General features: G+C 41.5%; 1 protein-coding gene across 7 annotated transcripts in view; it reads right to left on the bottom strand.

Annotated features, from left to right (window-relative positions):
• Window positions 1-611: 611 nt before the first annotated feature.
• Window positions 612-22,860, bottom strand: part of LOC140453540 (amine sulfotransferase-like) — a 50,285-nt gene continuing 28,036 nt past the window's right edge. For 6 of the 7 annotated variants that reach the window (XM_072548311.1, XM_072548308.1, XM_072548312.1 and 3 more), the window contains 4 exons: window positions 18,084-18,178; window positions 8,723-8,900; window positions 8,201-8,336; window positions 612-2,593 (listed from right to left, as the gene is read on the bottom strand). In XM_072548311.1, the coding sequence (XP_072404412.1) occupies window positions 8,215-8,336; window positions 8,723-8,900; window positions 18,084-18,178 (395 nt within the window). In that variant the 3' untranslated portion in view covers window positions 612-2,593; window positions 8,201-8,214. The remainder of the gene's footprint in view (window positions 2,594-8,200; window positions 8,337-8,722; window positions 8,901-18,083; window positions 18,179-22,860) is intronic. The other variant, XM_072548310.1, reaches the window with a different exon arrangement.

Raw genomic sequence — 22,860 nt, 5'->3', positions numbered from 1 at the left:
ATACAAAAGTGACTGGGTATTCCAAACAGTGAGACTCTGTTGTCAGTTAATACTGAGTTACAGGTACGGCAGATTGAAAAGGAGATGAAGCAGCTAGAGCTAGGAAGTTAATTGAGTAGTGCTAAGCAGCTTTTGAGGCACTGAATGCCCTTTTAATGAACTGGTGCTGGTCTTCAAATTTCAATAAGCCCTTTAAGGTATCTACTGCTCCTAATGACCAGAGGATAAGTCCTGCCCTGTTCCAAGATGGGTCATACCAAGACAGACAGCAGTGAAACACTTCTCTAATGTGTTAAACCAGCAACAAAATAAATACAATTATGGAGAAAGAAATCCTGGATATCTGCTGACTCTTAAACACTTGGAATTATACGTCCAGCACAGATAAAGGGATGTACATACTGATCATATACCTCTAAAATTTATGGAAAAATTTAAAATCCAGAATGTCAGGTTAAAATGGTTGAAATAATTATTTCAATCCTTATCAACCAGTGTGTTTTGCCTCTGATGCTTTGTCGAGAATTTAGCTTCAGCCTAAATTACCAGAATATAAAAATTCTAAACAGCATAGATATAACAAACTGAAAGAAAGAGTTAGTGCGCAAGTATTTCTTATTCCTTTTATTATGCAATTTTGCCAACTTGTACTATTACATGTTTTCAAACCAACTTTTCATTTCCTTTAAGGTGGAGGTTAGGAAGATGCATTAGAGATATATTGAACATTTTAGCAAATATTCAAATAAATCCACAGCAAAATCCTTTAAGAAGAAATCAATGATGAGGCTTATGAACAAACACTCAGAGGGCAGGATAATTGGTTTGCTACTTCATTCACATTCACAAGCACCCTGGAAATTAGGGTGGCAGGAGAGGACAGTATAGTAAATCCAAAAGGTATTAAAATCAGTTCACACAAGTTACAACTGCCATGAGGTCAGTGCCTTCTAATAGTTTCCTTGTTCAGCTGAGTCGAGCAGTTTTCCTTCTTGTTGGCTTCTTTCCAGGCAGCAACTTGAGACAGAGGTGAAAGGTCAGAGGTAGGCTGCCAATTCAGCCTAGTATTCTAGTCTCCCCTGGTACTCAAACAGTTACAGAAGCCAGAAGTCAAAAGAATAAGCATAAGCAATTCAACAAGTGGAAATTCTACTCTGTACTAACTACAGAAAAGGTTAAATGCAATAACCAGGGTAGATTCTCCACGCATTGGAGACATACCTAGCACAAATATGGTTTTGGTTACTGGAGGGCTCCAGCAATGATTACTGTGGTTTTCCACGTGTTACAAGCTGAAAATAGCTCTCCTATACCTACTCTTGTCTTCTATTAGTTAGCTAAACCTCTATCCATGCTAATATAGTAATCCCAACAACATTGACTCTCTTAAGTAGCCTAACATATCCGGTACCATTTCAACACTTTTCAAAATCCAAAAATATTACATCTACTGGCTTTCCTTTTCGCAATTCTGCTTGTTACCTCTTCAAAGAATTCTATTAAATTAGTCAGGCATGATTTTCCCTTCATGAAATCACAATGACTGTGCTTGATTATATTATGCTATATTGCTCAACATCAAATTACAATTGCTGTACTAGCATGTCAATTTTTTATGATTTGTGTACAGACATGCAGGCCTCACTGAAAACCACCAAATTTCCAGTCTTTAAAATGGAGAAAATGATTTCTCTTTTTTCCTACCAAAGTGAATGATTCCCACATTCTGCTCGTTCTGATCTTGATCAATAAATGCTCTTATTCACATCATTCACATCGCAGCCTCACGTCTCCCTCACACCTTAGTTTCCCAATTATCTAAAGTTTCTTGGGATATCGAGATATATTATAACGAACGGCATATACAAGTTATTGTCACTGATTGTAAGCAGAGATGCCAGCAGTGACCCTCGCAACACCCTGCTTGTTACAGCTCCTGAGCTTCAAAAAAACCCATTTATCCTGTGTTTTCTGTTTCTTCACGAATTCTCAATCCACGTTAACATGCTACCACCAACCATATTGAGGGTTTGGCACCTTATAGAATGTTTTGAAAATCCAGTTACACTCCATCTGCTGGTTTCCCCTCATCAATTTTTCTAATTAAACCTGAAAAAACTTCAAATTGAATTGCCAAGCTGGATTTCTATTTCATGAATCAATGTGAACTCCAACCAATAAACTATGATTATCCGAGTGCCTTGTTCCAACATTCAGAATAATAGATTCCAGTAATTTTCTTACAGCATCTGGATGAGTATATGAATAGGAAGGGTTTAGATGGATATGGGCTAAAAACTGGTGAATAGGACTAGAGTAATTTAGAATATCTGTCAGCATGGACAAGTTGGACCGAAGGGTCTTTTTCCGTGCTGTACGTGATTTTGAGCTGTCCATAATTCCCCATATTCTTGTCCCTCATTTCTTTCTTACAAGGGTGAGCTAGCTGGACATTTCTAAAATCTTCCAATTACTGCTTATTTGAGGTCATAGTCAAACTTCAGAGGCAACCCCGCCATCCTCTCCTGGTAAATGGAATCAAACCACTCATTCTGAGCCACAAGAAAGTGATTCTTCCAGTCTCCAACAATCCCTAGAAAAATGCCAGATTTAAACATTAAATATAAATTACAATATATATAATCACATCAATAAGAGTTTACAACAAAAAAAACCCTTGATGACAGCATAAATCCACTGGGTTTTTACTCAACAACTAAAGAAATACAGCTCCATAGTTCTCTCTAAAACCTCTTTGGACACAAAGTTACTCTTTTTTAAATAAATGACACACAGAAAATAGTCTCCATTAAGACTTTGTTTCAAACGTGTTCATATTATAATTTTCATAATCTGTAAATATATGCTTTGCTAACACTTCTCTATACTTGGGAGAGGAAATTATATTTTCAGAAATGTTATATATTACAATATGATGTTACACAAATACAACAGAACAAAAATTACATAAATTTACATTCATTCTTGATACAAAATGCATACATTTTCTTACCATTTCAATCTCTGAACTATTTCAGTTTCATTATAATTATGATAGTGCATCATCTATGTTACCTCCTCCTTATCAACTACCTACATTATCAACTACAATATGAACATTTTTATTACAAATGTTGAATTAACATGTTCTGACAAAATAATCCAGTATTTTGAACTTTAAATTTCTTTACAAAGGCAACAAGATTATGGTCTGCATCAATGTGTTTCTTTGTGGTTGTGATGGACATTAACTTTGAAATGTTTAAGAGCCAGCAATAATCCCAGAATTTCCATTCCAACTGTAGAGCACTTCTATTGATACTGATAAAAAGTACTCTGCTGACTTCTATATTCTCAAGTCATCATCTTGAAATATGTCATATCACTCCAAAGTCACTGGATCAATTGTCACTAACAGAGCTAGTGAAGTCAGGGAATCCAGTTGGCTTCATTCATTTGGATTATCTTCAGCTTCTCACAGCTATTTGACATTATTACTTTGCCTGTATTACACTGAAGTTTGGCACAAATTTCTGATAAAAAGTTACATACCCCAAAATCTCATGACTTTCCCGTTTAGTTTTAGGAACAGGGAGTTCTGTCCTTTACTTTCACTATTCTTGGCAACATTTGATCTTGTTCCACTGTGCCTCCAAGGAAAGTTCATCTTGTTTTCATAAATTCACACTTAACAAAGTTTATTTCCAAGTCAGCTAACTGTAACTAAATAAGGTTTCCAATTGTGTTACATGTTCTTTGCAAGTTTATTAATACATCATCTAAGGAAACCACATAATTAGCTACACTGAAGACCATTTGGTTCATTAGTTTTTTGAAAATGTAACAAGAGAGCTTTTAAACCCCAGCAACATGATTCGACACTGACACACTGATTTAGTGCAACAAAAGCTGATATTGCTAACTCTTGACAGTCATTTCTAGTACCCCTTCAATGAGTCAATCTCAGAAACAAATGAGGCACTGCCACCCCTATCCATACAAATTTTTAACTGAGAAATTTGATACAAATCTGTTTTTGTTACTACATTTACTTTTCTGTAATCTATGCAGAATCTAATTAATGCTTCATGTTGAGGAACTCACACTCCTGGTGAACTCTAACTGCAATGGACAAGTTCAATTAAGTGATTTTCTAACAAGTACTACATCTCTATTTCACTTGAGCTTGTTTACCAGGTTTAACAAGGATATTGTTTTATTGGTGCCAATTCCCCTCCAATCCACATTATGTTCGGCTAAAGATAAACATCCAGGTGTATCTCTACATATTACTGTAAATTCCATTAGTACTTTGACAAGTTCTTTCAAGTTTATGACAAGTTTACAGAACTGCATTTCGTCCTTATAAATACCTGGCTAGGAAAAATATTGATCAACGCTCGAGTTTTCCATATTCCTACTTGTCCCACCATGGGTATTTTACATGCAATATTTCTTTAGGATATTTGGATGGTACCACTATCTGATTAATAACTGTCCACTCTCTATCAGCATATCTGAGAGGACTCACCACTTGCTCTCAAGTCTGGTTTTAGCATAATTACACTCTGGAAATCCTTCAACCTCAGTTTTAACATGAGCTGATTGTGTTAACTTGCTTAACTCTAGTGAGGCTTAACAAGCAGATCCAAAGATAGCTTACAAAACATTAATTTTCAAAATTCATCAATCTTTCAACCAGTCTTTAAAAAACTCTCAGTTATTCCAACATCTGTTTCTGGTATAACTTTGACCTCTGATGAACTCAGGTTGTGATTACTCTGGCCACGAAAGACAGTGGAAAAATTCCCGTAATTGTTCCACTTCTTGATTCTCACTTGGACTCTGCAATTCAAGGCAAAGTTACCATCTATGGTCCAATCAAATCATTTCCTCGCAGCAAGTCAATCTCATCCATGGGTAATTTCGTAAAAACTCTGTCATTATTCTGAATATTACGCCATAATCTAAGTGTTTTTTGTACAAATGAAGGGGCATATATTCTCCACCTGTTCATTTATTACATTTGGATGTCAATGCACACTTTGGAGGAAATATATCTTTCTCAAAAGAAAGAGATTTTGCTATTTCCTATATCCCTTAATATAGTTACGGGTTAACATATCATTTGAGAAAAAGGGTTACTTTCCTTTGGACAAGAAATCCTTCCTACTTCTCATTTACCTTATTAATCTCCGAGTAACGTTTTAGTCTCACAGTTGTAGTTAAAGCTGAGTTGTTTTCCATCTAAGCTCCTTTCTTGAACTCACTCCCACCTACTATCCTTCTTAGGTTATGGGACTGACAAAAAAAAGAGAATTTACTTTCATAGATCAACTCATCATCCTCGCCATCCATCTCTGCTGTTTTTCTAGCTGTTGCAACCTTCTGGTCTTTAACATGAATCCTAATTATTCAAGTTAGTGAATTGTTAAATTCACCTAAGAGAATAATTACTCAGAGCTTCATACAATATCTAAATAAAAATTACCCTGTCACCCATTCAAATTCAATGCATTCCTCTCTCTAGACTGTTTCCTTAACTCTCAAACTTTTTGCCTGAGTGTTTCAGGAACCAACACAGATCCAAAATAGCCTTAACTACTGCATCATAATCTATCAAAATCTGTTGTGACAGCAGACATCATATGCTCTACCCCAGCAGTGTCCGATGTTCGTTCAACCACTTCATTTATTTTACTACTTTTTGAACAACATGACGATTGCTTCCACATCAGTACAACCTGTACAAATTTCAACCTTTCCATACTAGACTTTATATTATGCCTAAATCTTCCTCATCAGAATCTTTCTCTGCATCTCAGGTCCTTTTTGTTTTAAAACTCAAGCCTTCTAATTTTGTGTTCATTTCAATTTTCTCTTTTTATTCCATCATGTCTGCTAAAGTTCCACCTCCAGCCTCATAGATGCCCTCTTTTACCCTATCTCTTAAGATCCTTTTCGCTTTGTTGATGTGATTTAAAGGTGTACCTTTATGCTCTTAATTATTGCTGCATTCTTAGCTTTTATAGAATTGTGCACCCTCGGCCTCTGTGGAGTTATTTCAGATTCTAATTATTAACATAACTGAATCGTGATTATTAATACATCACAATACTGAGTTTTGAGGCAAGATGATCCTGATTATTGAAAAAAAAGATTCTCTACATTAAGAAACAGTTGCTTGTTTTTGCAGCAGCAGTCAGGTGTCAGAAAGTAGTCCATTAGAAGAAAAAAGAAATAGAAATGTTCACCTTTAAGTCCCTCACAAACATATTAGCCTTTAATTAACTTAATTAAAACTTGTAAGGGATGTCTCCTCCAACTTTAAAATTAGGTGCCGCAGATGGTTTTTTTGAAAGATGAGAAACCTGACATTGTCCCTTTATTCTTTACCAATTGATGTTATTCCAAATTCAATTTCACTTGTCTCCAGAAGATCCCACACCAAACCCTAAACTTTGAAGCCACTCTGACAGAAGGAGTGCACTGGATGTCAAGCACTGTTCCATGAAACACAATAAAAATGTAAATATCTAAGATCAAAATGATCAGTTCACTTCCTCTTTATTACTGTTATTTAGAACAAAAGTGTCTTTCACTAGGCTTTTCAATAACTTTTAAAAAAACAGTTATTACACACAAACTGTTTTTCTTGATTCATGGGACATGCTGGGCCCATCCTAGTTATCTTCAAAAAGTGGTGGTGGATGACTTCTTGAACTGCTGAAATTCTTCAAGCAAGCGGAAAATTCATTTACCTAAGCTACTATGTGAATTAAACTGTATTCCCCTGAATGCCAGACACAGATACACCAGAGTTCATTCAGAGCATCTTCAGCTGCATTGACAATGACCTTCTCTCCATCATAAGGTCCGAAGTGTGGATATTTGCTAGTAATTGCACAACATTCTGCACTATTCACAACTTCAAATGCGGAAGCAGTCCAAGTTCAAATGCAATAAGCTGGTCAATATCCAGGATTAGGCTGAAAAGTGATAAGTAATATTCACACCACACAAAGACCAGGCAACGACCATGTCCAAATAAGAGAGAATTCAACCATCATCCCTTGATATTCAAAGGGATCACAATCATTGAATCCCACCCGATCAAGATCCTGCGACTTACCACTGACCAGAAACTGAACTGGATTCAGTGGCTAAAACAGCAGGTCAGAGGCTAGGAATATTGCAGCAAATAATTTACCTCCCAACTGTCCACCACGTGCAAGGCACAAGGCAGGAGAGTGAATAATTACTCCAAACTTGCCTAGATTAGTGCTGCTCCAAAAACACTCATCCAAGACAAAGCAGACCGCTTGATTGACACAAAATTCATAAACATTCAGTCACTCTGGCACCAACGTTGTGCAGTGTGTACGAGCAACAAGATGCACTGCAGAAACTTACCAAGGCTTCTTAGTGTGTATCTTCCAAACTGACAAACACTTCCATCTGGAAGGAGCAGGGGAACATACACATGGGAACAACATCTGCACGTACCCCTCCAAATCACTTGCCATCCTGACTTGGAAATACATGTAACTGGGTCAAAATCCTGGAATTCCCTCCCCAACAGTACTGTAGGTACACCTACAGCACAAGAACAGCAGTAGTTCAAGAAGACAAATCACCACCACCTTCTCAAGGACAATGACGGAGAGGCAATAAATGTTGGCCCAGCAATGCCCGTGTCCCATGAGTGAATAAAAAAGTTATAGATAGACAGGACAAAGATGAACGTGACACTGCAGAGCTAATACAGAGAAAGGAAAAAGCTTCGGCAAAAATCAGGGAGACGGCTTGTAGATAAAGGGACACATTCAGATTTCTCATAATTTCTTTGAATTTCTGTCAATTCAGCTGAGGAATGTAAGGAGACTTTATCAGATCTTTTTGAAACTATTTCACTGGGAGAGTTATGATGCTTTCAGATCCAACTTCAGACCTTCAACTGAGAGAAGGTCTTGCTTGTCCTTGCAAACTCCTCTAATAACAGTCAACTTCTACCCAAATGTGTATTGAAGATAACACCAATTAGGTCAATCCAGAGGCTGGCGTTAAGCCATCAAGTTTTTCCAGGTTTGCTCAGCACTTGAAGCAATAAAATTCCACTCTTGCATTTCTGTTGAACCTTTGCTAGCCACTACTTTCCAAAGTCACTTTTTTTTTGGAAAGAACAAATATACTGTAGTACCTTTTAATCTTTTGCTATTGCAGTTCCAAGCAATCACATGATAAATCCTTTGCAACCCAGTAATGTCCAAATGTATTCATATCCCAATTCTTGTAATCCACACATATACAATTTCCCAACAAGGATAATTCCAAACCTGGTTCAGAAACACAAACAGGAAATGCACCTTATAAAAGCATGAGCTAGTGAATGTGTTTAAATCCTTGGACTGAATGCCAGTAATGATCTCCTTGGGACCAACTGCATTGCGGGTAGTACTGGATTATGGAATTATCCCCAGAGATTACAAATCAAGATCCAATGTACAATGATTCCTACATCATGAGCATTCCAAAGTAACATTTAACTATTTTCTGGTTAATCATCAAAGTTTGATGCAATAGGTTTCGATGTTGTAAATATATCCACCATTTCGATTTAAACACTTAAATTAAGAAATGGAACAGGAACCACTCTTTAGAACAAACTTAAAACTGATTTGTACTGCCTTAGTTCATTTCTGCAATCAATAACATAACTCACCTTTTCTAAAGAAATGGCCAATGTCATGATTGAAATGCTTCAACTCAGCTCGGTAGTTTGTTGCAGCGTTTGTTTTCATATATGCAAAGGTGCAATGATCCACAATTGACTCCAAGGTTTTTCCATCCAGCATTTTATTAAGAAACGATGCAACTTTTACTATCACGCTTCTGATATCCTTTAACAAATTAAAATACTGTTACTCAATTATAAATCTGATGTATAGCTTCTGTAAAATGTGTTAACTGAGGGAGAATGCTGGTTAGACAAAGTATAAACTCATCCATTACCAAATGCCAGGTCCACGCTGAGGCCAGGAATTCAGGACGAGAAGAGAGAAAAGCATACATAGAAGAAAGAAAGAAAAAGACGAGAGAAAAAAAGCTGAAGCATCGTACTCCACCGTCTTCTTGGATGAATTGGAAGTGATTGTGGGTTTGAAAGGTGCTGTCGAAGAAACCTCTTTGAATTTCTGCACTCTTTGTAAATGGTACATACTGTTGCTGAGCATTGGTGATGGAATGAATGTCTGTGGATACATGCCAATCAAGCAAGATGTTTTGCCGTGAATGGTGTTAAGCTTCTCGAGTGTTGTTGGACCTGCACTCATTCAGGTAAATGGCTCTGGACAGCTTAAATTCTGTCAGTGGTTCAGTGCAGGTGACTACAGGAAAAGACATGGAGCAGTTTTTGTAGCTGACAAGTTGGGGACTGGAGCAATGGCTGCCCAATGCATTTGGAAATTAGGGCTCAGAAGGATCTGTTATGAGCAGCTATCAGCTCAGATAAACTGAAGTGCAGTTATCTTCTCAGTAAAACTGAAAGTTGGGTGAGAGACTGGTCATGTGCAGTAGTTATCTACTTGGAACTGCAAGAGAGCACGGTTAATGAAGATATCCAGCCAGTTGAATGCAGGAAGATAACATATCTGGAGAAGAACTGGGGTAAAGGCAAACAGTTCCTGGGCAGCTACTGTAGGAAATCAAAGACTATTTCCTTGAAGAAGTAAAACTGAAATCTCTCCTGAGGATGACAGTTAAAAGGATTATGTGATTAACAACAGTTACCGACGTCTATGTGGGTGATGAAGAAATTTATCAGACTGCCTATTATTTAATGTGCATTTTGTGGTGTGTGAGAATCAACAGGCAAACTAGTCAAATTTACCTCATTTTAGTTCTGGATATTAAGAGCCATAGGTAGTATTGCCTATTAGGCTTTGTTCACTCTTTCACAGTAAATTTCCTTCTTTTGCTTCAAGCCCTGGAATCTCTGGTTTTATTAAAGTAAAGACCTGCATTTTAAATTTTGTTTATTTTATGACAAAGGTTAGTGTACCCTAATCAGTTTGTAACGCTGGAATATAGGTCTACGTGATTCTTATTATCATGAAGATGGATTTTGCGAAACAAAGGATCGTTAACAGTATCTACTCTCAGGGTTTTCTATCTCTGAATCAAACAGATGAGGTTACAATAATCAGACATTGAGAGTACAACGATACAGGCAGCTGGCCCATTGTTCACCACGCAGAATGTGGACATGAGCATGTAATAGGATTCAACAGACCAAGTTCTTAAGAATTCAAATGATTTGCCTAGCTTCGACAAAAGGGGTAATGTCCAGGGTATTCTTCTTTGCCAAAGTAAATTTGAGGATTAACAGATGTCATTGAGTTGGAAAAGAAAAAAGGAAGCAAGTCACTGTGGGCTAAGAATATACCTTGGATGGTTTATGAAAAAGAAATGTCCACTTGAGGAACAGTATATAACCAAGGACAAGGATTTACAATCATTTTAAAAGTTACATGGGAAAACCTATCTGTCGGTAGCAGAATAAGTGGGCTACTGAAATAGTGTTTAGCCAATGTTATAGAGTTGGAGAGATGTACAGCATGGAAACAGACACTTTGGTCGAACTGGTCCATGCTGATCAGATCCCAGATAAATTTAGTCTCATTTGCCAGCATTTCGCCCATATTCCTCTAAACCCTTCCTATTCATATACCCACCCAGGTGCCTTTTAAATGCTGTAATTGTACCAGTTTCTACCACTCCCATTTGGCAGCTCATTCCATCACCCTCAGTGTGAAAAAGTTGCCCCTCAGGTCTCTTTTAAATCTTTCCCCTCTCACCTTAAACCTATGCCCTTTAGTTTGTGACTCACTCATGCCGGGCATCTATTTACCTTATCCGTTCCCCTCCTGATTTTATAAACCTTTCTAATGTCACCCCTCAGCCTCAGACGCTCCAGAGAAAGAAACCCCCATCTAGTCAGCCTCTCCCTTTGTGGGCATTGCATTATTCCCATTGATAAGGCACTGCCTGACATGCCCGGAGACAGAGCAGATATGATGAACAGTGGGACCAGAGAATTCAAGGCTAGCGAGGCTGGGCCCATCGCCATCATATCCAATAAGTCAGTGCATATTGGGACCAGTGAGGACATGCCTGCAGCAGGAGCGGCAAGAGCAGAAACCGGGGGCTGTTGGGAAGGTAAATTCTTCATTTAAAAACTTACTGGAGTGCAGAGACTTCTGGGACATTTTTTCTCCCCCCTACAGTATATAAGTTAGCTATTTGCAGTTCAATGTTCCTCCTGTGGGATGTTTGAGGTGAGGGTCATGATTAGCATCTCAGCTGAATATACTTGCAGGAAGTGCACCAAATCCAGCTCCTTGAAGACCTTGAAGACCGTGTTAGGGTAGTGGAGCTGGAACTAGATGAACTCAGGATCATTTGGGAGGCAGAGATAGATACAGATATAAGCTATAGGGAGGTGGTTACTCCGAGAAATGAAGATAGTTGGGTGACTGTTAGAATGGGTAAGAAGCAGTCAGTGCAGGGATACCCTTTGGCTGTCCCCTCAATAACAAAGTTAAACATCAGGTTATAGGTCTACAGGTTTAAATGGAAGCACTAGCTTTTGGAGTGCAGCTCCTTCATCAGGTGGTTGTGGAGTATAAGATCATAAGACACAGAATTTATAGCACAAGTTTACAGTGTGATGTAACTGAAATTATACATTGAAAAATACCTTGATTGTTTGTTAAGTCTCTCATCTGTTAGAATGACCATGATAGTTTCACTTCTTTCATATGTAAATCGCAAAACTCTTTTTAAAAGTTACATTCTCAGGTTAATTGTAACAATTGGTGTCAGCCCAGATAAAAATGTTGAAGGTGTTAGCCCCATGCGTCTGTTGTCTGTGCCATAATGTTTAGACTGATTCTAATCTAAAAAATGAGTTAACAAAGCGTTACATGGATTCATGCAGTTTTTGAGCAAAGTAAAACGTAACTCTGCAAGTATAAATTCACCCCACAAATGTATATGTGTATGTGGGTTCTTGTGTGTGTGTGTGTGTCTGTCTGTCTGTCTGGGGTGTGTGTGTGTACAAGAGTACCTGTGTGTGTGTGCATCTGGGGTGGTGGGCTGTGAGTGTCTGTGACAGAGAGTGTATATGTGGGTGTGCGTGAGAGAGTAAAGGGGTCTAAGTCTGTGAGAGGGTACATGTGAGAGTGTATATGTGTGTGTGTGTGTGTGTGTGTGTCGGGACCTTGGGTTCATCTTACACTACAGGTGACCACCACTGCACTACACACGCACACATACACAGATACACACAGACACTCCCAAACTCTCACATACACCCTTTCACAGACTTAGATGCCTTTATACTCACACACACACACACATATATACACTCTCTCTCACAGACACTCACAACCCCCCCCACCCCAGACACACACACGCACGCTCCTATAGACATACACACTCCCATATGCATCCTCTCACAGACGTAGACCACTTTACACTCACACACACATATATACACTCTCTCACACTCACAATCCCCCACCCCACACAAACACACACTCCCACACTCTCACATGCACCCTCTCACAGACTTAGACCCCTTTACTTACTTACACACACACACACACACACACACACACACACACATACACAAAGACCCACATGGACACATACACATATATGTTTGTGGGGTGAATTTGTACTTGCAGAGTTGCATTGTACTTTGCTCAAAAACTGCATGAATCCATGTAAGACTCTGTTAACTCATTTTTTAGATTAGAATCAATGTAAACATTATGGCACAGACACAGAACACGGGGCGGCGGGGGGGCTAACACCTTCAACATTTTATCTGGGCTGACACCAATTGTTACAGTTAACCTGAGAATGTAACTTTTAAAAAAAGGTTTGTTATTTACATATGAAAGAAGTGAAACTATCATGGTCATTCTAACAGATGAGAGACTTAACAAACAATCAAGGTATTTTTCAATGTATAATTTAAGTTACATCACATTGTAAACTTGTGCTATAAATTCTGTGTCTTACGATCTTATACTCCACAACCACCTGATGAAGGAGCGGCGCTCCGAAAGCTAGTGCTTCCAATTAAACCCGTAGGCCTATAACCTGGTGTTGTGTGATTTTTAACTTTGTACACCCCAGTCCAACACCGTCATCTCCAAATCATGGCCCTCAATAACAAGTATACCATTTTGGATACTGTTGTGGAGGGGGGGGTGGGGGGTCTTACCAGGGGTAAACCATGGGGTACAGAGTCTGTCCCTGTTGCTCAGAAGGGAAGGGGTTACAGGAGTACAGCATTAGTCACTGGGGACTCCATAGTTAGGGGGACAGATAGAAGATTCTTTGGGAGGAAGAGAGCCTTGCGGCTGGTGTGTTGCCTCCCAGGTGCCAGATTCCATGATGTCTCGGATCCTTCAGGCAGACTCCACATAGGCACCAAAGACATAGAAAGGAAAAGGGAGGGGGATGGAAGGCAAAAATTCAGAGAGATTAGATTTTCTACAGTGTGGAAACAGGCCCTTCGGCCCAACAAGTCCACCCGCCCCTCCGAAGAGAAACCCACCCAAACCCATTCCCCTACCCTATATTTACCCCTGACTAATGCACCTAACACTGTGGGCAATTTTAGCATGGCCAATTCACCTGACCTGCACATCTTTGGATTGTGGGAGGAAACCGGAGCACTCGAAGGAAACCCACAGAGACATGGGGAGAATGTGCAAACTCCACACAGACAGGCGGGAATCGAACCCTGGACCCTGGCGCTGTGAGGCAGCAGTGCTAACCACTGAGCCACCATGCCGCCCAGGGTAGAAGCTTAGAGAGAGAACAAACAGAGTTGTTATCTCTGGTTTGTTACCCATGGCACGTGCTAGCGAGGTGAGAAATAGGGAGAGAGAGCAGTTGAATACAAGACTACAGGGATGGTGCAAGAAGGAGGGATTCAGATACTTGGATAACTGGGGCTCATTTGGGGGTAGGTGGGACCTCTTCAAACGGGATGGTCTACACCTGAACCAGAGGAGTACCAATATCCTGGGGGAGAAATTTGCTAATGCTTTCTGGAAGGGTTTAAACTAATTCAGCAAAGAGATGGGAACATGAATTATAGCTCCAGGGTACAGGAGATTGAGAGTAATGAGGTCATGAATATGACTTTGAGGTTGCAAGAGTGTATCAGCAGGCAGGAAGATGTTTGAAGTGTAAGGTAAAAACGTCGATTTCGCTGCTCGTTGGATGCTGCCTGAACTGCTGTGCTCTTCCAGCACCACTAATCCAGTAGATGTTTGAAGTGTGTCTACTTCAATGGCAGAAGCATCTGGAATAAGGTGGGTGAACTTGCAGCATGAGTTGGTACCTGGGACTTCGATGCTGTGGTCATTTCAAAGACATGGACAGAGAAGGGGCAGAAATGGTTGTTGCAGGATCCAAGGTTTAGATGTTTCAGTAAGATCAGGGAAGTGGTAAAAGAGGGGGCGTGACATTGTTAGTCAAGGGCAGTATTACAGTGGCAGAAAGGATGTTTGAGGAGTCTTCTACTGAGGCAATATGGGCTGAGGTTAGAAACAGGAAAGGAGAGGTCACCCTGTTGGGAGTTTTCTATAGGCCTCCGAATAGTTCCTGATATGTAGAGGAAAGGATTGCAAAGATGATTCTGGACAGGAGTGAAAGTAACAGGGCAGTTGTTATGGGAACTTTAACTTCCAAAATATTGACTGGAAACATTATAATTTGAGTTGTTTAGATGGGTCAGTTTTTGCCCAATCTGTGCAGGAGAGTTTCCTGACACTGTAGGTAGTGTTCAGAGTCATGAGGTCATGTTGCAGCTATCCAAGACTCTGGTGCGGCCGCACTTGCATACAGTTCTCATCACCACAATATGGGAAGGATATGGAAGCACTGGAAAGGGTGCAGAGGATATATACTAGGATGTTGCCTGGTATGGAGGGATGGTCTTACAAGGAAAAGCTGAGGGACTTGGGGCTGTTTTCATTTAAGAGAAGACGATTAAGAGGTGACTTAATAGGCGCACACAAGACAATCAGAGAATTAGATAGGGTGGACATGAGAGCCTTTTTCCTCAGATGGTGATGGCTAGCATAAGGGGACATAGCTTTAAATTGAGGGGTGATAGATATAGGGCAGATGTCAGATGTAGATTTTGGAAAGGTGCAGAAGCCACAGGGTCGTAGTCATGGGCGACTTCAACTTCCCAAATATTGATTGGAAGCTCTTTAGATCAAGTAGATTGGATGGGGCGGTGTTTGTGCAGTGTGTCCAGGAAGCTTTTCTAACGCAGTATGTAGATTGTCCAACCAGAGGGGAGGTCATATTGGATTTGGTACTCGGTAATGAACCGGGACAAGTGGTGGGCTTGTTAGTGGGTGAACATTTTGGTGATGGTGACCACAATTCTGTGACTTTCACCTTGGTTATGGAGAGAGATAGGTGCGCACAACGAGGTAGATTTTACAATTGGGGGAAGGGAAATTACAATGCTGTAAGACAGGATTTGAGGAGCATACGTTGGGAGCATAGGCTGTCAGGGAAGGATGTGGTGGAAATGTGGAACTTTTTCAAAGAGCAGATACGACGTGTCCATGCTATGTATGTACCTATCAGGCAGGAAAGAAATGGTCGTGTGAGGGAGCCTTGGTTGACAAGGGAGGTTGAATGTCTAGTAAAGAGGAAGAAGGAGGCTTACATAAGGTTGAGGAAACAGGGTTCAGACAGAGCAGTGGAGGGATATAGGATAGCCAGAAGGGACCTGAAGAAAGGGATTAGGAGAGCTAAGAGAGGGCACGAAAAATCCTTGGCGGATAGGATCAAGGATAACCCCAAGGCATTTTATGCGTATGTGAGAAACCTGAGAATGACGAGAACGAGGGTAGGTCCGATCAAGGACAGTAGTGGGAGACTGTGTATTGAGTCGGAAGAGATAGGAGAGGTCTTGAACAAGTACTTCTCTTCAGTATTTACGAACGAGAGGGACCGTATTGTTGAAGAGGAGAGTGTGAAATGGACTGTTAAGCTAGAAGAGATCCTTGTTAGGAAGGAAGATGTGTTGGACATTTTGAACAACTTGAGGATAGACAAGTCCCCCGGGCCTGACGGGATATATCCTAGGATTATGTGGGAAGCAAGAGAGGAAATTGCAGAGCCGTTGGCAATGATCTTCTCGTCTTCACTGGCAACGGGGGTGGTACCAGGGGACTGGAGAGTAGCGAATGTTGTGCCCCTGTTCAAAAAAGGGAATAGGGATAACCCCGGGAATTACAGGCCAGTTAGTCTTACTTCTGTGGTAGGCAAAGTAATGGAAAGGGTACTGAGGGATAGGATTTACGAGTATATGGAAAGACACTGCTTGATTAGGGACAGCCAGCACGGATTTGTGAAGGGTAGGTCTTGCCTTACAAGTCTTATTGAATTCTTCGAGGAGGTGACCAAGCATGTGGATGAGGGTAGAGCAGTGGATGTAGTGTACATGGATTTTAGTAAGGCATTTGATAAGGTTCCCCATGTTAGGCTTATGCGGAAAGTCAGGAGGCATGGGATAGAGGGAAATTTGGCCAATTGGATAGAAAACTGGCTAACCGGTCGAAGGCAGAGAGTGGTGGTAGATGGTAAATATTCAGCCTGGAGCCCAGTTACAAGTGGAGTTCCGCAGGGATCAGTTCTGGGTCCTCTGCTGTTTGTAATTTTTATTAATGACTTAGATGAGGGAGTCGAAGGGTGGGTCAGTAAATTTGCAGATGATACGAAGATAGGTGGAGTTGTGGACAGTGAGGAGGGCTGTTGTCGGCTGCAGAGGGACTTAGATATGATGCAGAGCTGGGCTGAGGAGTGGCAGATGGAGTTCAACCCTGCCAAGTGTGAGGTTGTCCATTTTGGAAGAACAAATAAGAATGCAGAATACAGGGTTAATGGTAGGGTTCTTAGTCAGGTGGAGGAACAGAGGGATCTTGGGGTCTATGTACATAGATCTTTGAAGGTTGCCACTCAGGTGGATAGAGTTTGTAAGAAGGCCTATGGAGTATTATCGTTCATTAGCAGAGGGATTGAATTCAAGAGTTGTGAAGTGATGTTGCAGCTGTACAGGACTTTGGTTAGGCCACAGTTGGAGTACTGTGTGCAGTTCTGGTCGCCTCACTTTAGGAAAGATGTGGAAGCTTTGGAGAGGGTGCAGAGAAGATTTACCAGGATGTTGCCTGGAATGGAGAGTAGGTCGTACGAGGATAGGTTGAGAGTTCTCGGCCTTTTCTCGTTGGAACGGCGAAGGATGAGGGGTGATTTGATAGAGGTTTATAAGATGATCAGAGGAATAGATAGAATAGACAGTCAGAAACTTTTTCCCCGGGTACAACAGAGTGTTACAAGGGGACATAAATTTAAGGTGAAGGGTGGAAGGTATAGGGGAGATGTCAGGGGTGGGTTCTTTACCCAGAGAGTGGTGGGGGCATGGAATGCACTGCCCGTGGGAGTGGTAGAGTCAGAATCATTGGCGACCTTTAAGCGGCATTTGGATAGGTACATGGATGGGTGCTTAATCTAGGTTAGAAGTTTGGCACAACATCATGGGCCGAAGGGCCTGTTCTGTGCTGTATTGTTCTATGTTCTATGTTCTATGTTCTACTCAAAGATTAGTAAGGGTGTGGAATGCTCTGCCTGCAACAGTAGTGGACTTGCCAACCTTAAGGGCATTTAAATGGTCATTGGATAAACATATGGATGAAAATGGAACAGTATAGGTTAGATGGCCTTTAGATTGTTTCATAGGTTGATGCAACAAGTTTTGAAAATTTGAGAAATCTTGTTACATAATCCTTCCTCTCTCTGGAAATTCAAATATATTTTTCATAGTTATCAGCACCCACAGATATCATGTATTCAAAAAAAAATTAAACATCAGTACAAATTATACAAATGCTAAAATTAAGATTTAACAGCATTTTCTGTAATGTAATAGTACCAGGCCCTTATAATTCATGATTTTAACCATTTAAATTTATACTTACTTTCTGCATATCCTCATACGTTACAAACAACATGTTGAGTTCATCTTTATGGTTGTACCAGTCTCTGATGTGGTCAAACCAAGATCCATATATCACTTAAAAGACAAGTAAAAATGGTGAGTAAATGGTGCCACAGAATACCTTTAACTGTTTTTTAAATCAATTTGCTCAGATCAGAACATCACTGGAGCACATGGGACTTGAATCCGGGTTTCTCAGTTCAGGGCAAGGGAGACTACCACCGTACCACAAGAGAGCCCCTAACAGGATAACATTTTTGCAAAGAGGCATAATTTCAACCCATCACAAATTCAATAATGAGGGTAATTCTTGATGTGGTGCAAGAAGTTGCCAGTACTCCTATTGGATATATATTCATGAGATCTCATGACACCTCACTGCCAGTTGATACTCTCAATTTAGCAGATTCCATGCAAAGGGACGATGTCAGAATGTACTGCTGCATACAATGAACCCTTAACGTCTGATAATATCATTAACAATGGGATGGGGCCAATTCAAAACTTAACAAATGAAGTTGATAGATTTGCATTGGGCAAGTGTATTATCAGCCATGGAAGCCAAGATAGGTGTAAGGATACATACCAGCTGCGAGTAAGTGTTTTTGTCAACATGAATTGGCTATAACATGATTGACAAATTGTGGGCGGTATTTGGATAACACAAACTTTCTACTGAATGGGTATAGCGATCTTCTATAGGGCGATTTTCTACGGCGGTCTTCTACAGCACCATTTTCTATAGCGTAAGGTTGCAGTGAAGCGCAGAACAACCTATACTACAACTGGCAGAAACATAAGAATGTTATGATAAAGGAAATAAGAGCAGGAGAAGACTATACAACCAATCAAACTGCTCTGCAATTCAAGGTAATCATAAGACCAGAAGATAAAGAATCAGAATTGGGATATTTAGCCCATAGAGTTTGCTCTGTTTTTTGATCATAGCTGATATGTTTCTCAATCCTGTTCTCCTGCCTTCGCCCTGTAACCCTTGCGCCCCTTACCAATCATGGATCTGTGTCTTAAATATACTCAATGATTTAGCCTCATCGGCTCTCTGCAGCAATGAATTCCACAGATTAATTTCCCCCTGCATGAAGAAGTTCGACCTTATCTCAGTTCTCATGTCTCCACTCTAATGCAATGTGCTTGGGTCCTTGTCTCTGCCACTATTGGAAACATTTTCTCCGTGTCCATTCTATCCAGGCCTCTGTAAGTTTCAATCACATCCCCCCTCATCCTGCTCAGCTCCATAAAGTACAGGCCCAGAGTCCTCAATTGGTATTCATATGAAAAGCCCTTCATCCCTCGAATTATACTTACAAACCTCCTCTGGAGCTCCTCCAATGCCAGCACATGCTTTCTTAGAGAAGGGTCTAAACTAGCTGAAATATTCTAAATGGAGTCTGACCAGAACTTTATACAGCCTCAGCAGTACATCTTTGCTCTTGTATTCCAGCCCTCATGAAATGAATGCCAACACTGCAATTCTGTGATACAATGAAGAGCACACTGAGGCAGTGGTTAAAGGGGCCATTCAAAGGTTGAGGGTTCAAATAGGGCAGCAAGGTGGATCAATGGTTAGCGCTGTTGCCTTCACAGTGGCAGGGTCTTGGACTTGATTCTATCCTTGGGTAACTATCTGTGTGAAGCTTGCACATTCTCAGTGTCTGTGGGTTTCCTCCGTGCTTCGGTTTCCTCCTGCAGTCCAAAGATGTGCAGCTTAGGTGGATTGGCTGTGCTAAATTACTGTGTTCAGGCATATTCAGGTCAGGTGGATTAGCCATGGTAACAGGGATAGAGTGGGGGTCTAAGTCTGGATGGGATGCTCTTCAGAGGGTTGGTGCCTTCCTTCTGCACTGTTGGGATTCTATAATTGCATTTGTCTTCTTAACTGTCAATTGAACCTGCACGTTAACCTTAAGAAAATCCTGAACGAGGATTCTCAAGTTGCTTTTTGCTTCAGATTTATAGTTATAGTCACAGAGATGTACAGCATGGAAACAGACCCTTTGTTCCAACTCGTCCATGCCGACCATATATCCAAACCTAATCTAGTCCCATTTTCCAGCACTTGGCCCTTATCCCTCTAAACACTTCCTATTTATATACCCACTTGGATCCCTCTTAAATATTGTAATTGTACCAGCCTCCACCACTTCCTCGGGCAACTCATTCCATACATCCACCACCTTCTGCATGAAAAAGTTGCCCCTTAGGTCCCTTTGTATCTTTCCCCTCTCACCTTAAACCTATATCCTCTAGTTTTGGATTCTCCACCCCAGGGAAAAGACCTTTTCTATTTGTCCTATCCATGCCCCTCAAGGTTTTATAACCCTCTATAAGTTCACCCCTCAGCCTCCGATGCTCCAGGAAAAATGTTCCTCATTTAGAACCTCTGTTCTTCCTACTAAAGTGCAAACCTCACTTTCCCAATTATATTCCATGTGCCACTTTGCCTACTAACCAAATCCTTCTGCAGCCTCCCTGCTATTTCAACACCATCAGTCTCTCCACCTAACTTTGTGCAAATCATCTACAAGCTGAGCAACAATGCCCTCAGTTTCTTCGTCCAGATCAATAATGCATAACATGAATACTTGTGGTCTTAATACTGACCCACTTGGAATTTCACTAGTCACCAGCTGCCATCCCGAGAAAGACCCCTTTATCCCCACATGGTGCCTTCTGCCAATCAGCCAGTTCTCTACCCATACAAGTATCTTTCCCCGAACACCACAGGCTCAGATATTATTGACTACTTGATTAGTGGTGCTGGAAGAGCACAGCAGTTCAGGCAGCATCCAACGAACAGCGAAATTGACATCTCTCCATCTCCATTAGTGACGACCGACTTGACACTGACATTTTTTACAAACCCACTGACTCCCATAGCTACCTGGATTACACCTCTTCCCACCCTATCTCTTGCAAAAATGCCACCCCGTATTCCCAATTTCTCCGCCTCCGCCATATCTGCTCCCAGGAGGACAAGTTCCACCATAGGACACACCAGATGGCCTCCTTCTTTAGAGACCGCAATTTCCCTTCCCACGTGGTTAAAGATGCCCTCCAACGCATCTCGTCCACATCCCGCACCTCCGCCCTCAGACCCCACCCCTCCAACCGTAACAAGGACAGAACGCCCCTGGTGCTCACCTTCCACCCTACAAACCTTCGCATCAACCAAATCATCCACCGACATTTCCGCCACCTCCAAAAAGACCCCACCACCAGGGATATATTTCCCTCCCCACCCCTTTCCGCCTTCCGCAAAGACCGTTCCCTCCGTGACTACCTGGTCAGGTCCACACCCCCCTACGACCCACCCTCCCATCCTGGCACTTTCCCCTGCCACCGCAGGAACTGTAAAACCTGTGCCCACACCTCCTCCCTCACCTCTATCCAAGGCCCTAAAGGAGCCTTCCACATCCATCAAAGTTTCACCTGCACATCCACCAATATCATTTATTGTATCTGTTGCTCCCGATGTGGTCTCCTCTACACTGGGGAGACTGGGCACCTCCTAGCAGAGCGCTTTAGGGAACATCTCCGAGACACCCGCACCAATCAACCAAACCGCCCCGTTGCCCAACATTTCAACTCCCCCTCCCACTCTGCCGAGGACATGGAGGTCCTGGGCCTCCTTCACCGCCGCTCCCTCACCACCAGACGCCTGGAGGAAGAACGCCTCATCTTCCATCTCGGAACACTTCAACCCCAGGGCATCAATGTGGACTTCAACAGCTTCCTCATTTCCCCTTCCCCCACCTCATCCTAGTTTCAAACTTCCAGCTCAGTTACTGTCTCCTTGACTTGTCCGACCTGCCTATCTTCTTTTCCACCTATCCACTCCACCCTCTCCTCCTTGACCTATCACCTTCATCTCCTCCCCCACTCACCCATTGTACTCTATGCTACTCTCTCCCCACCCCCACCCTCCTCTTGCTTATCTCTCCATGCTTCGGGCTCACTGCCTTTATTCCTGATGAAGGGCTTTTGTCCGAAACGTCGATTTCGCTGCTCGTTGGATGCTGCCTGAACTGCTGTGCTCTTCCAGCACCACTAATCCAGTATTTGGTTTTCAGCATCTGCAGTCATTGTTTTTACCTCAGGTATTATTGAGCAGATCCTGTGTGGCACCTTGTCAAAAGCATTCTGGATTTCCAAATCGTTCCACTGGCTCTCTTTTGTCAAACTTGTTTATTACCTCCTCAGAGAATTCCAACAGATTTGTCAGACATGACCTCCCCTTGATGAAGCTGTGCTGATTCCCCCTTATTTTACCACGCATTTCCAAGTAATCCACAATCTCATCCTCAATAATGGACTCCAAAATCTTACCAATTACTGAGGTCAGGCTGACCAGACTTTAATTTCCTGTTGTCTTCCTCCCTCCCTTCTTAATCATGGGTGTTACATTTTCCATTCCTCTGGGACTCTCCCTGATTCCTGAGACTCCTGAAGGATCACGACAATAAATCTCCTCAGCTTTCTTCTTCAGAACTCTGGGGTGGAGTCCATCTGATCCACGTGACTTATCCGCCTTTAGACTTTTAAGCTTCCTAGTGATGAAAATGTGTTGCTGGAAACGTGCAGCAGGTCAGGCAGCATCCAAGGAGCAGGAGAATCGACATTTCGGGCATGAGCCTTTCTTCAGGAATCGACATTTCGGCTCATGCCCGAAACGTCGATTCTTCTGCTCCTTGGATGCTGCGCTTTTCCAGCAAACACATTTTCAGCTCTGATCTCCA

Source organism: Chiloscyllium punctatum, chromosome 27, assembly GCF_047496795.1.
Source record: "Chiloscyllium punctatum isolate Juve2018m chromosome 27, sChiPun1.3, whole genome shotgun sequence".
Lineage (NCBI taxonomy): Eukaryota > Metazoa > Chordata > Chondrichthyes > Orectolobiformes > Hemiscylliidae > Chiloscyllium > Chiloscyllium punctatum.
The sequence above is the reverse complement of the archived record's forward strand: the minus strand, read 5'-3'. Positions and strand labels throughout refer to the sequence as shown.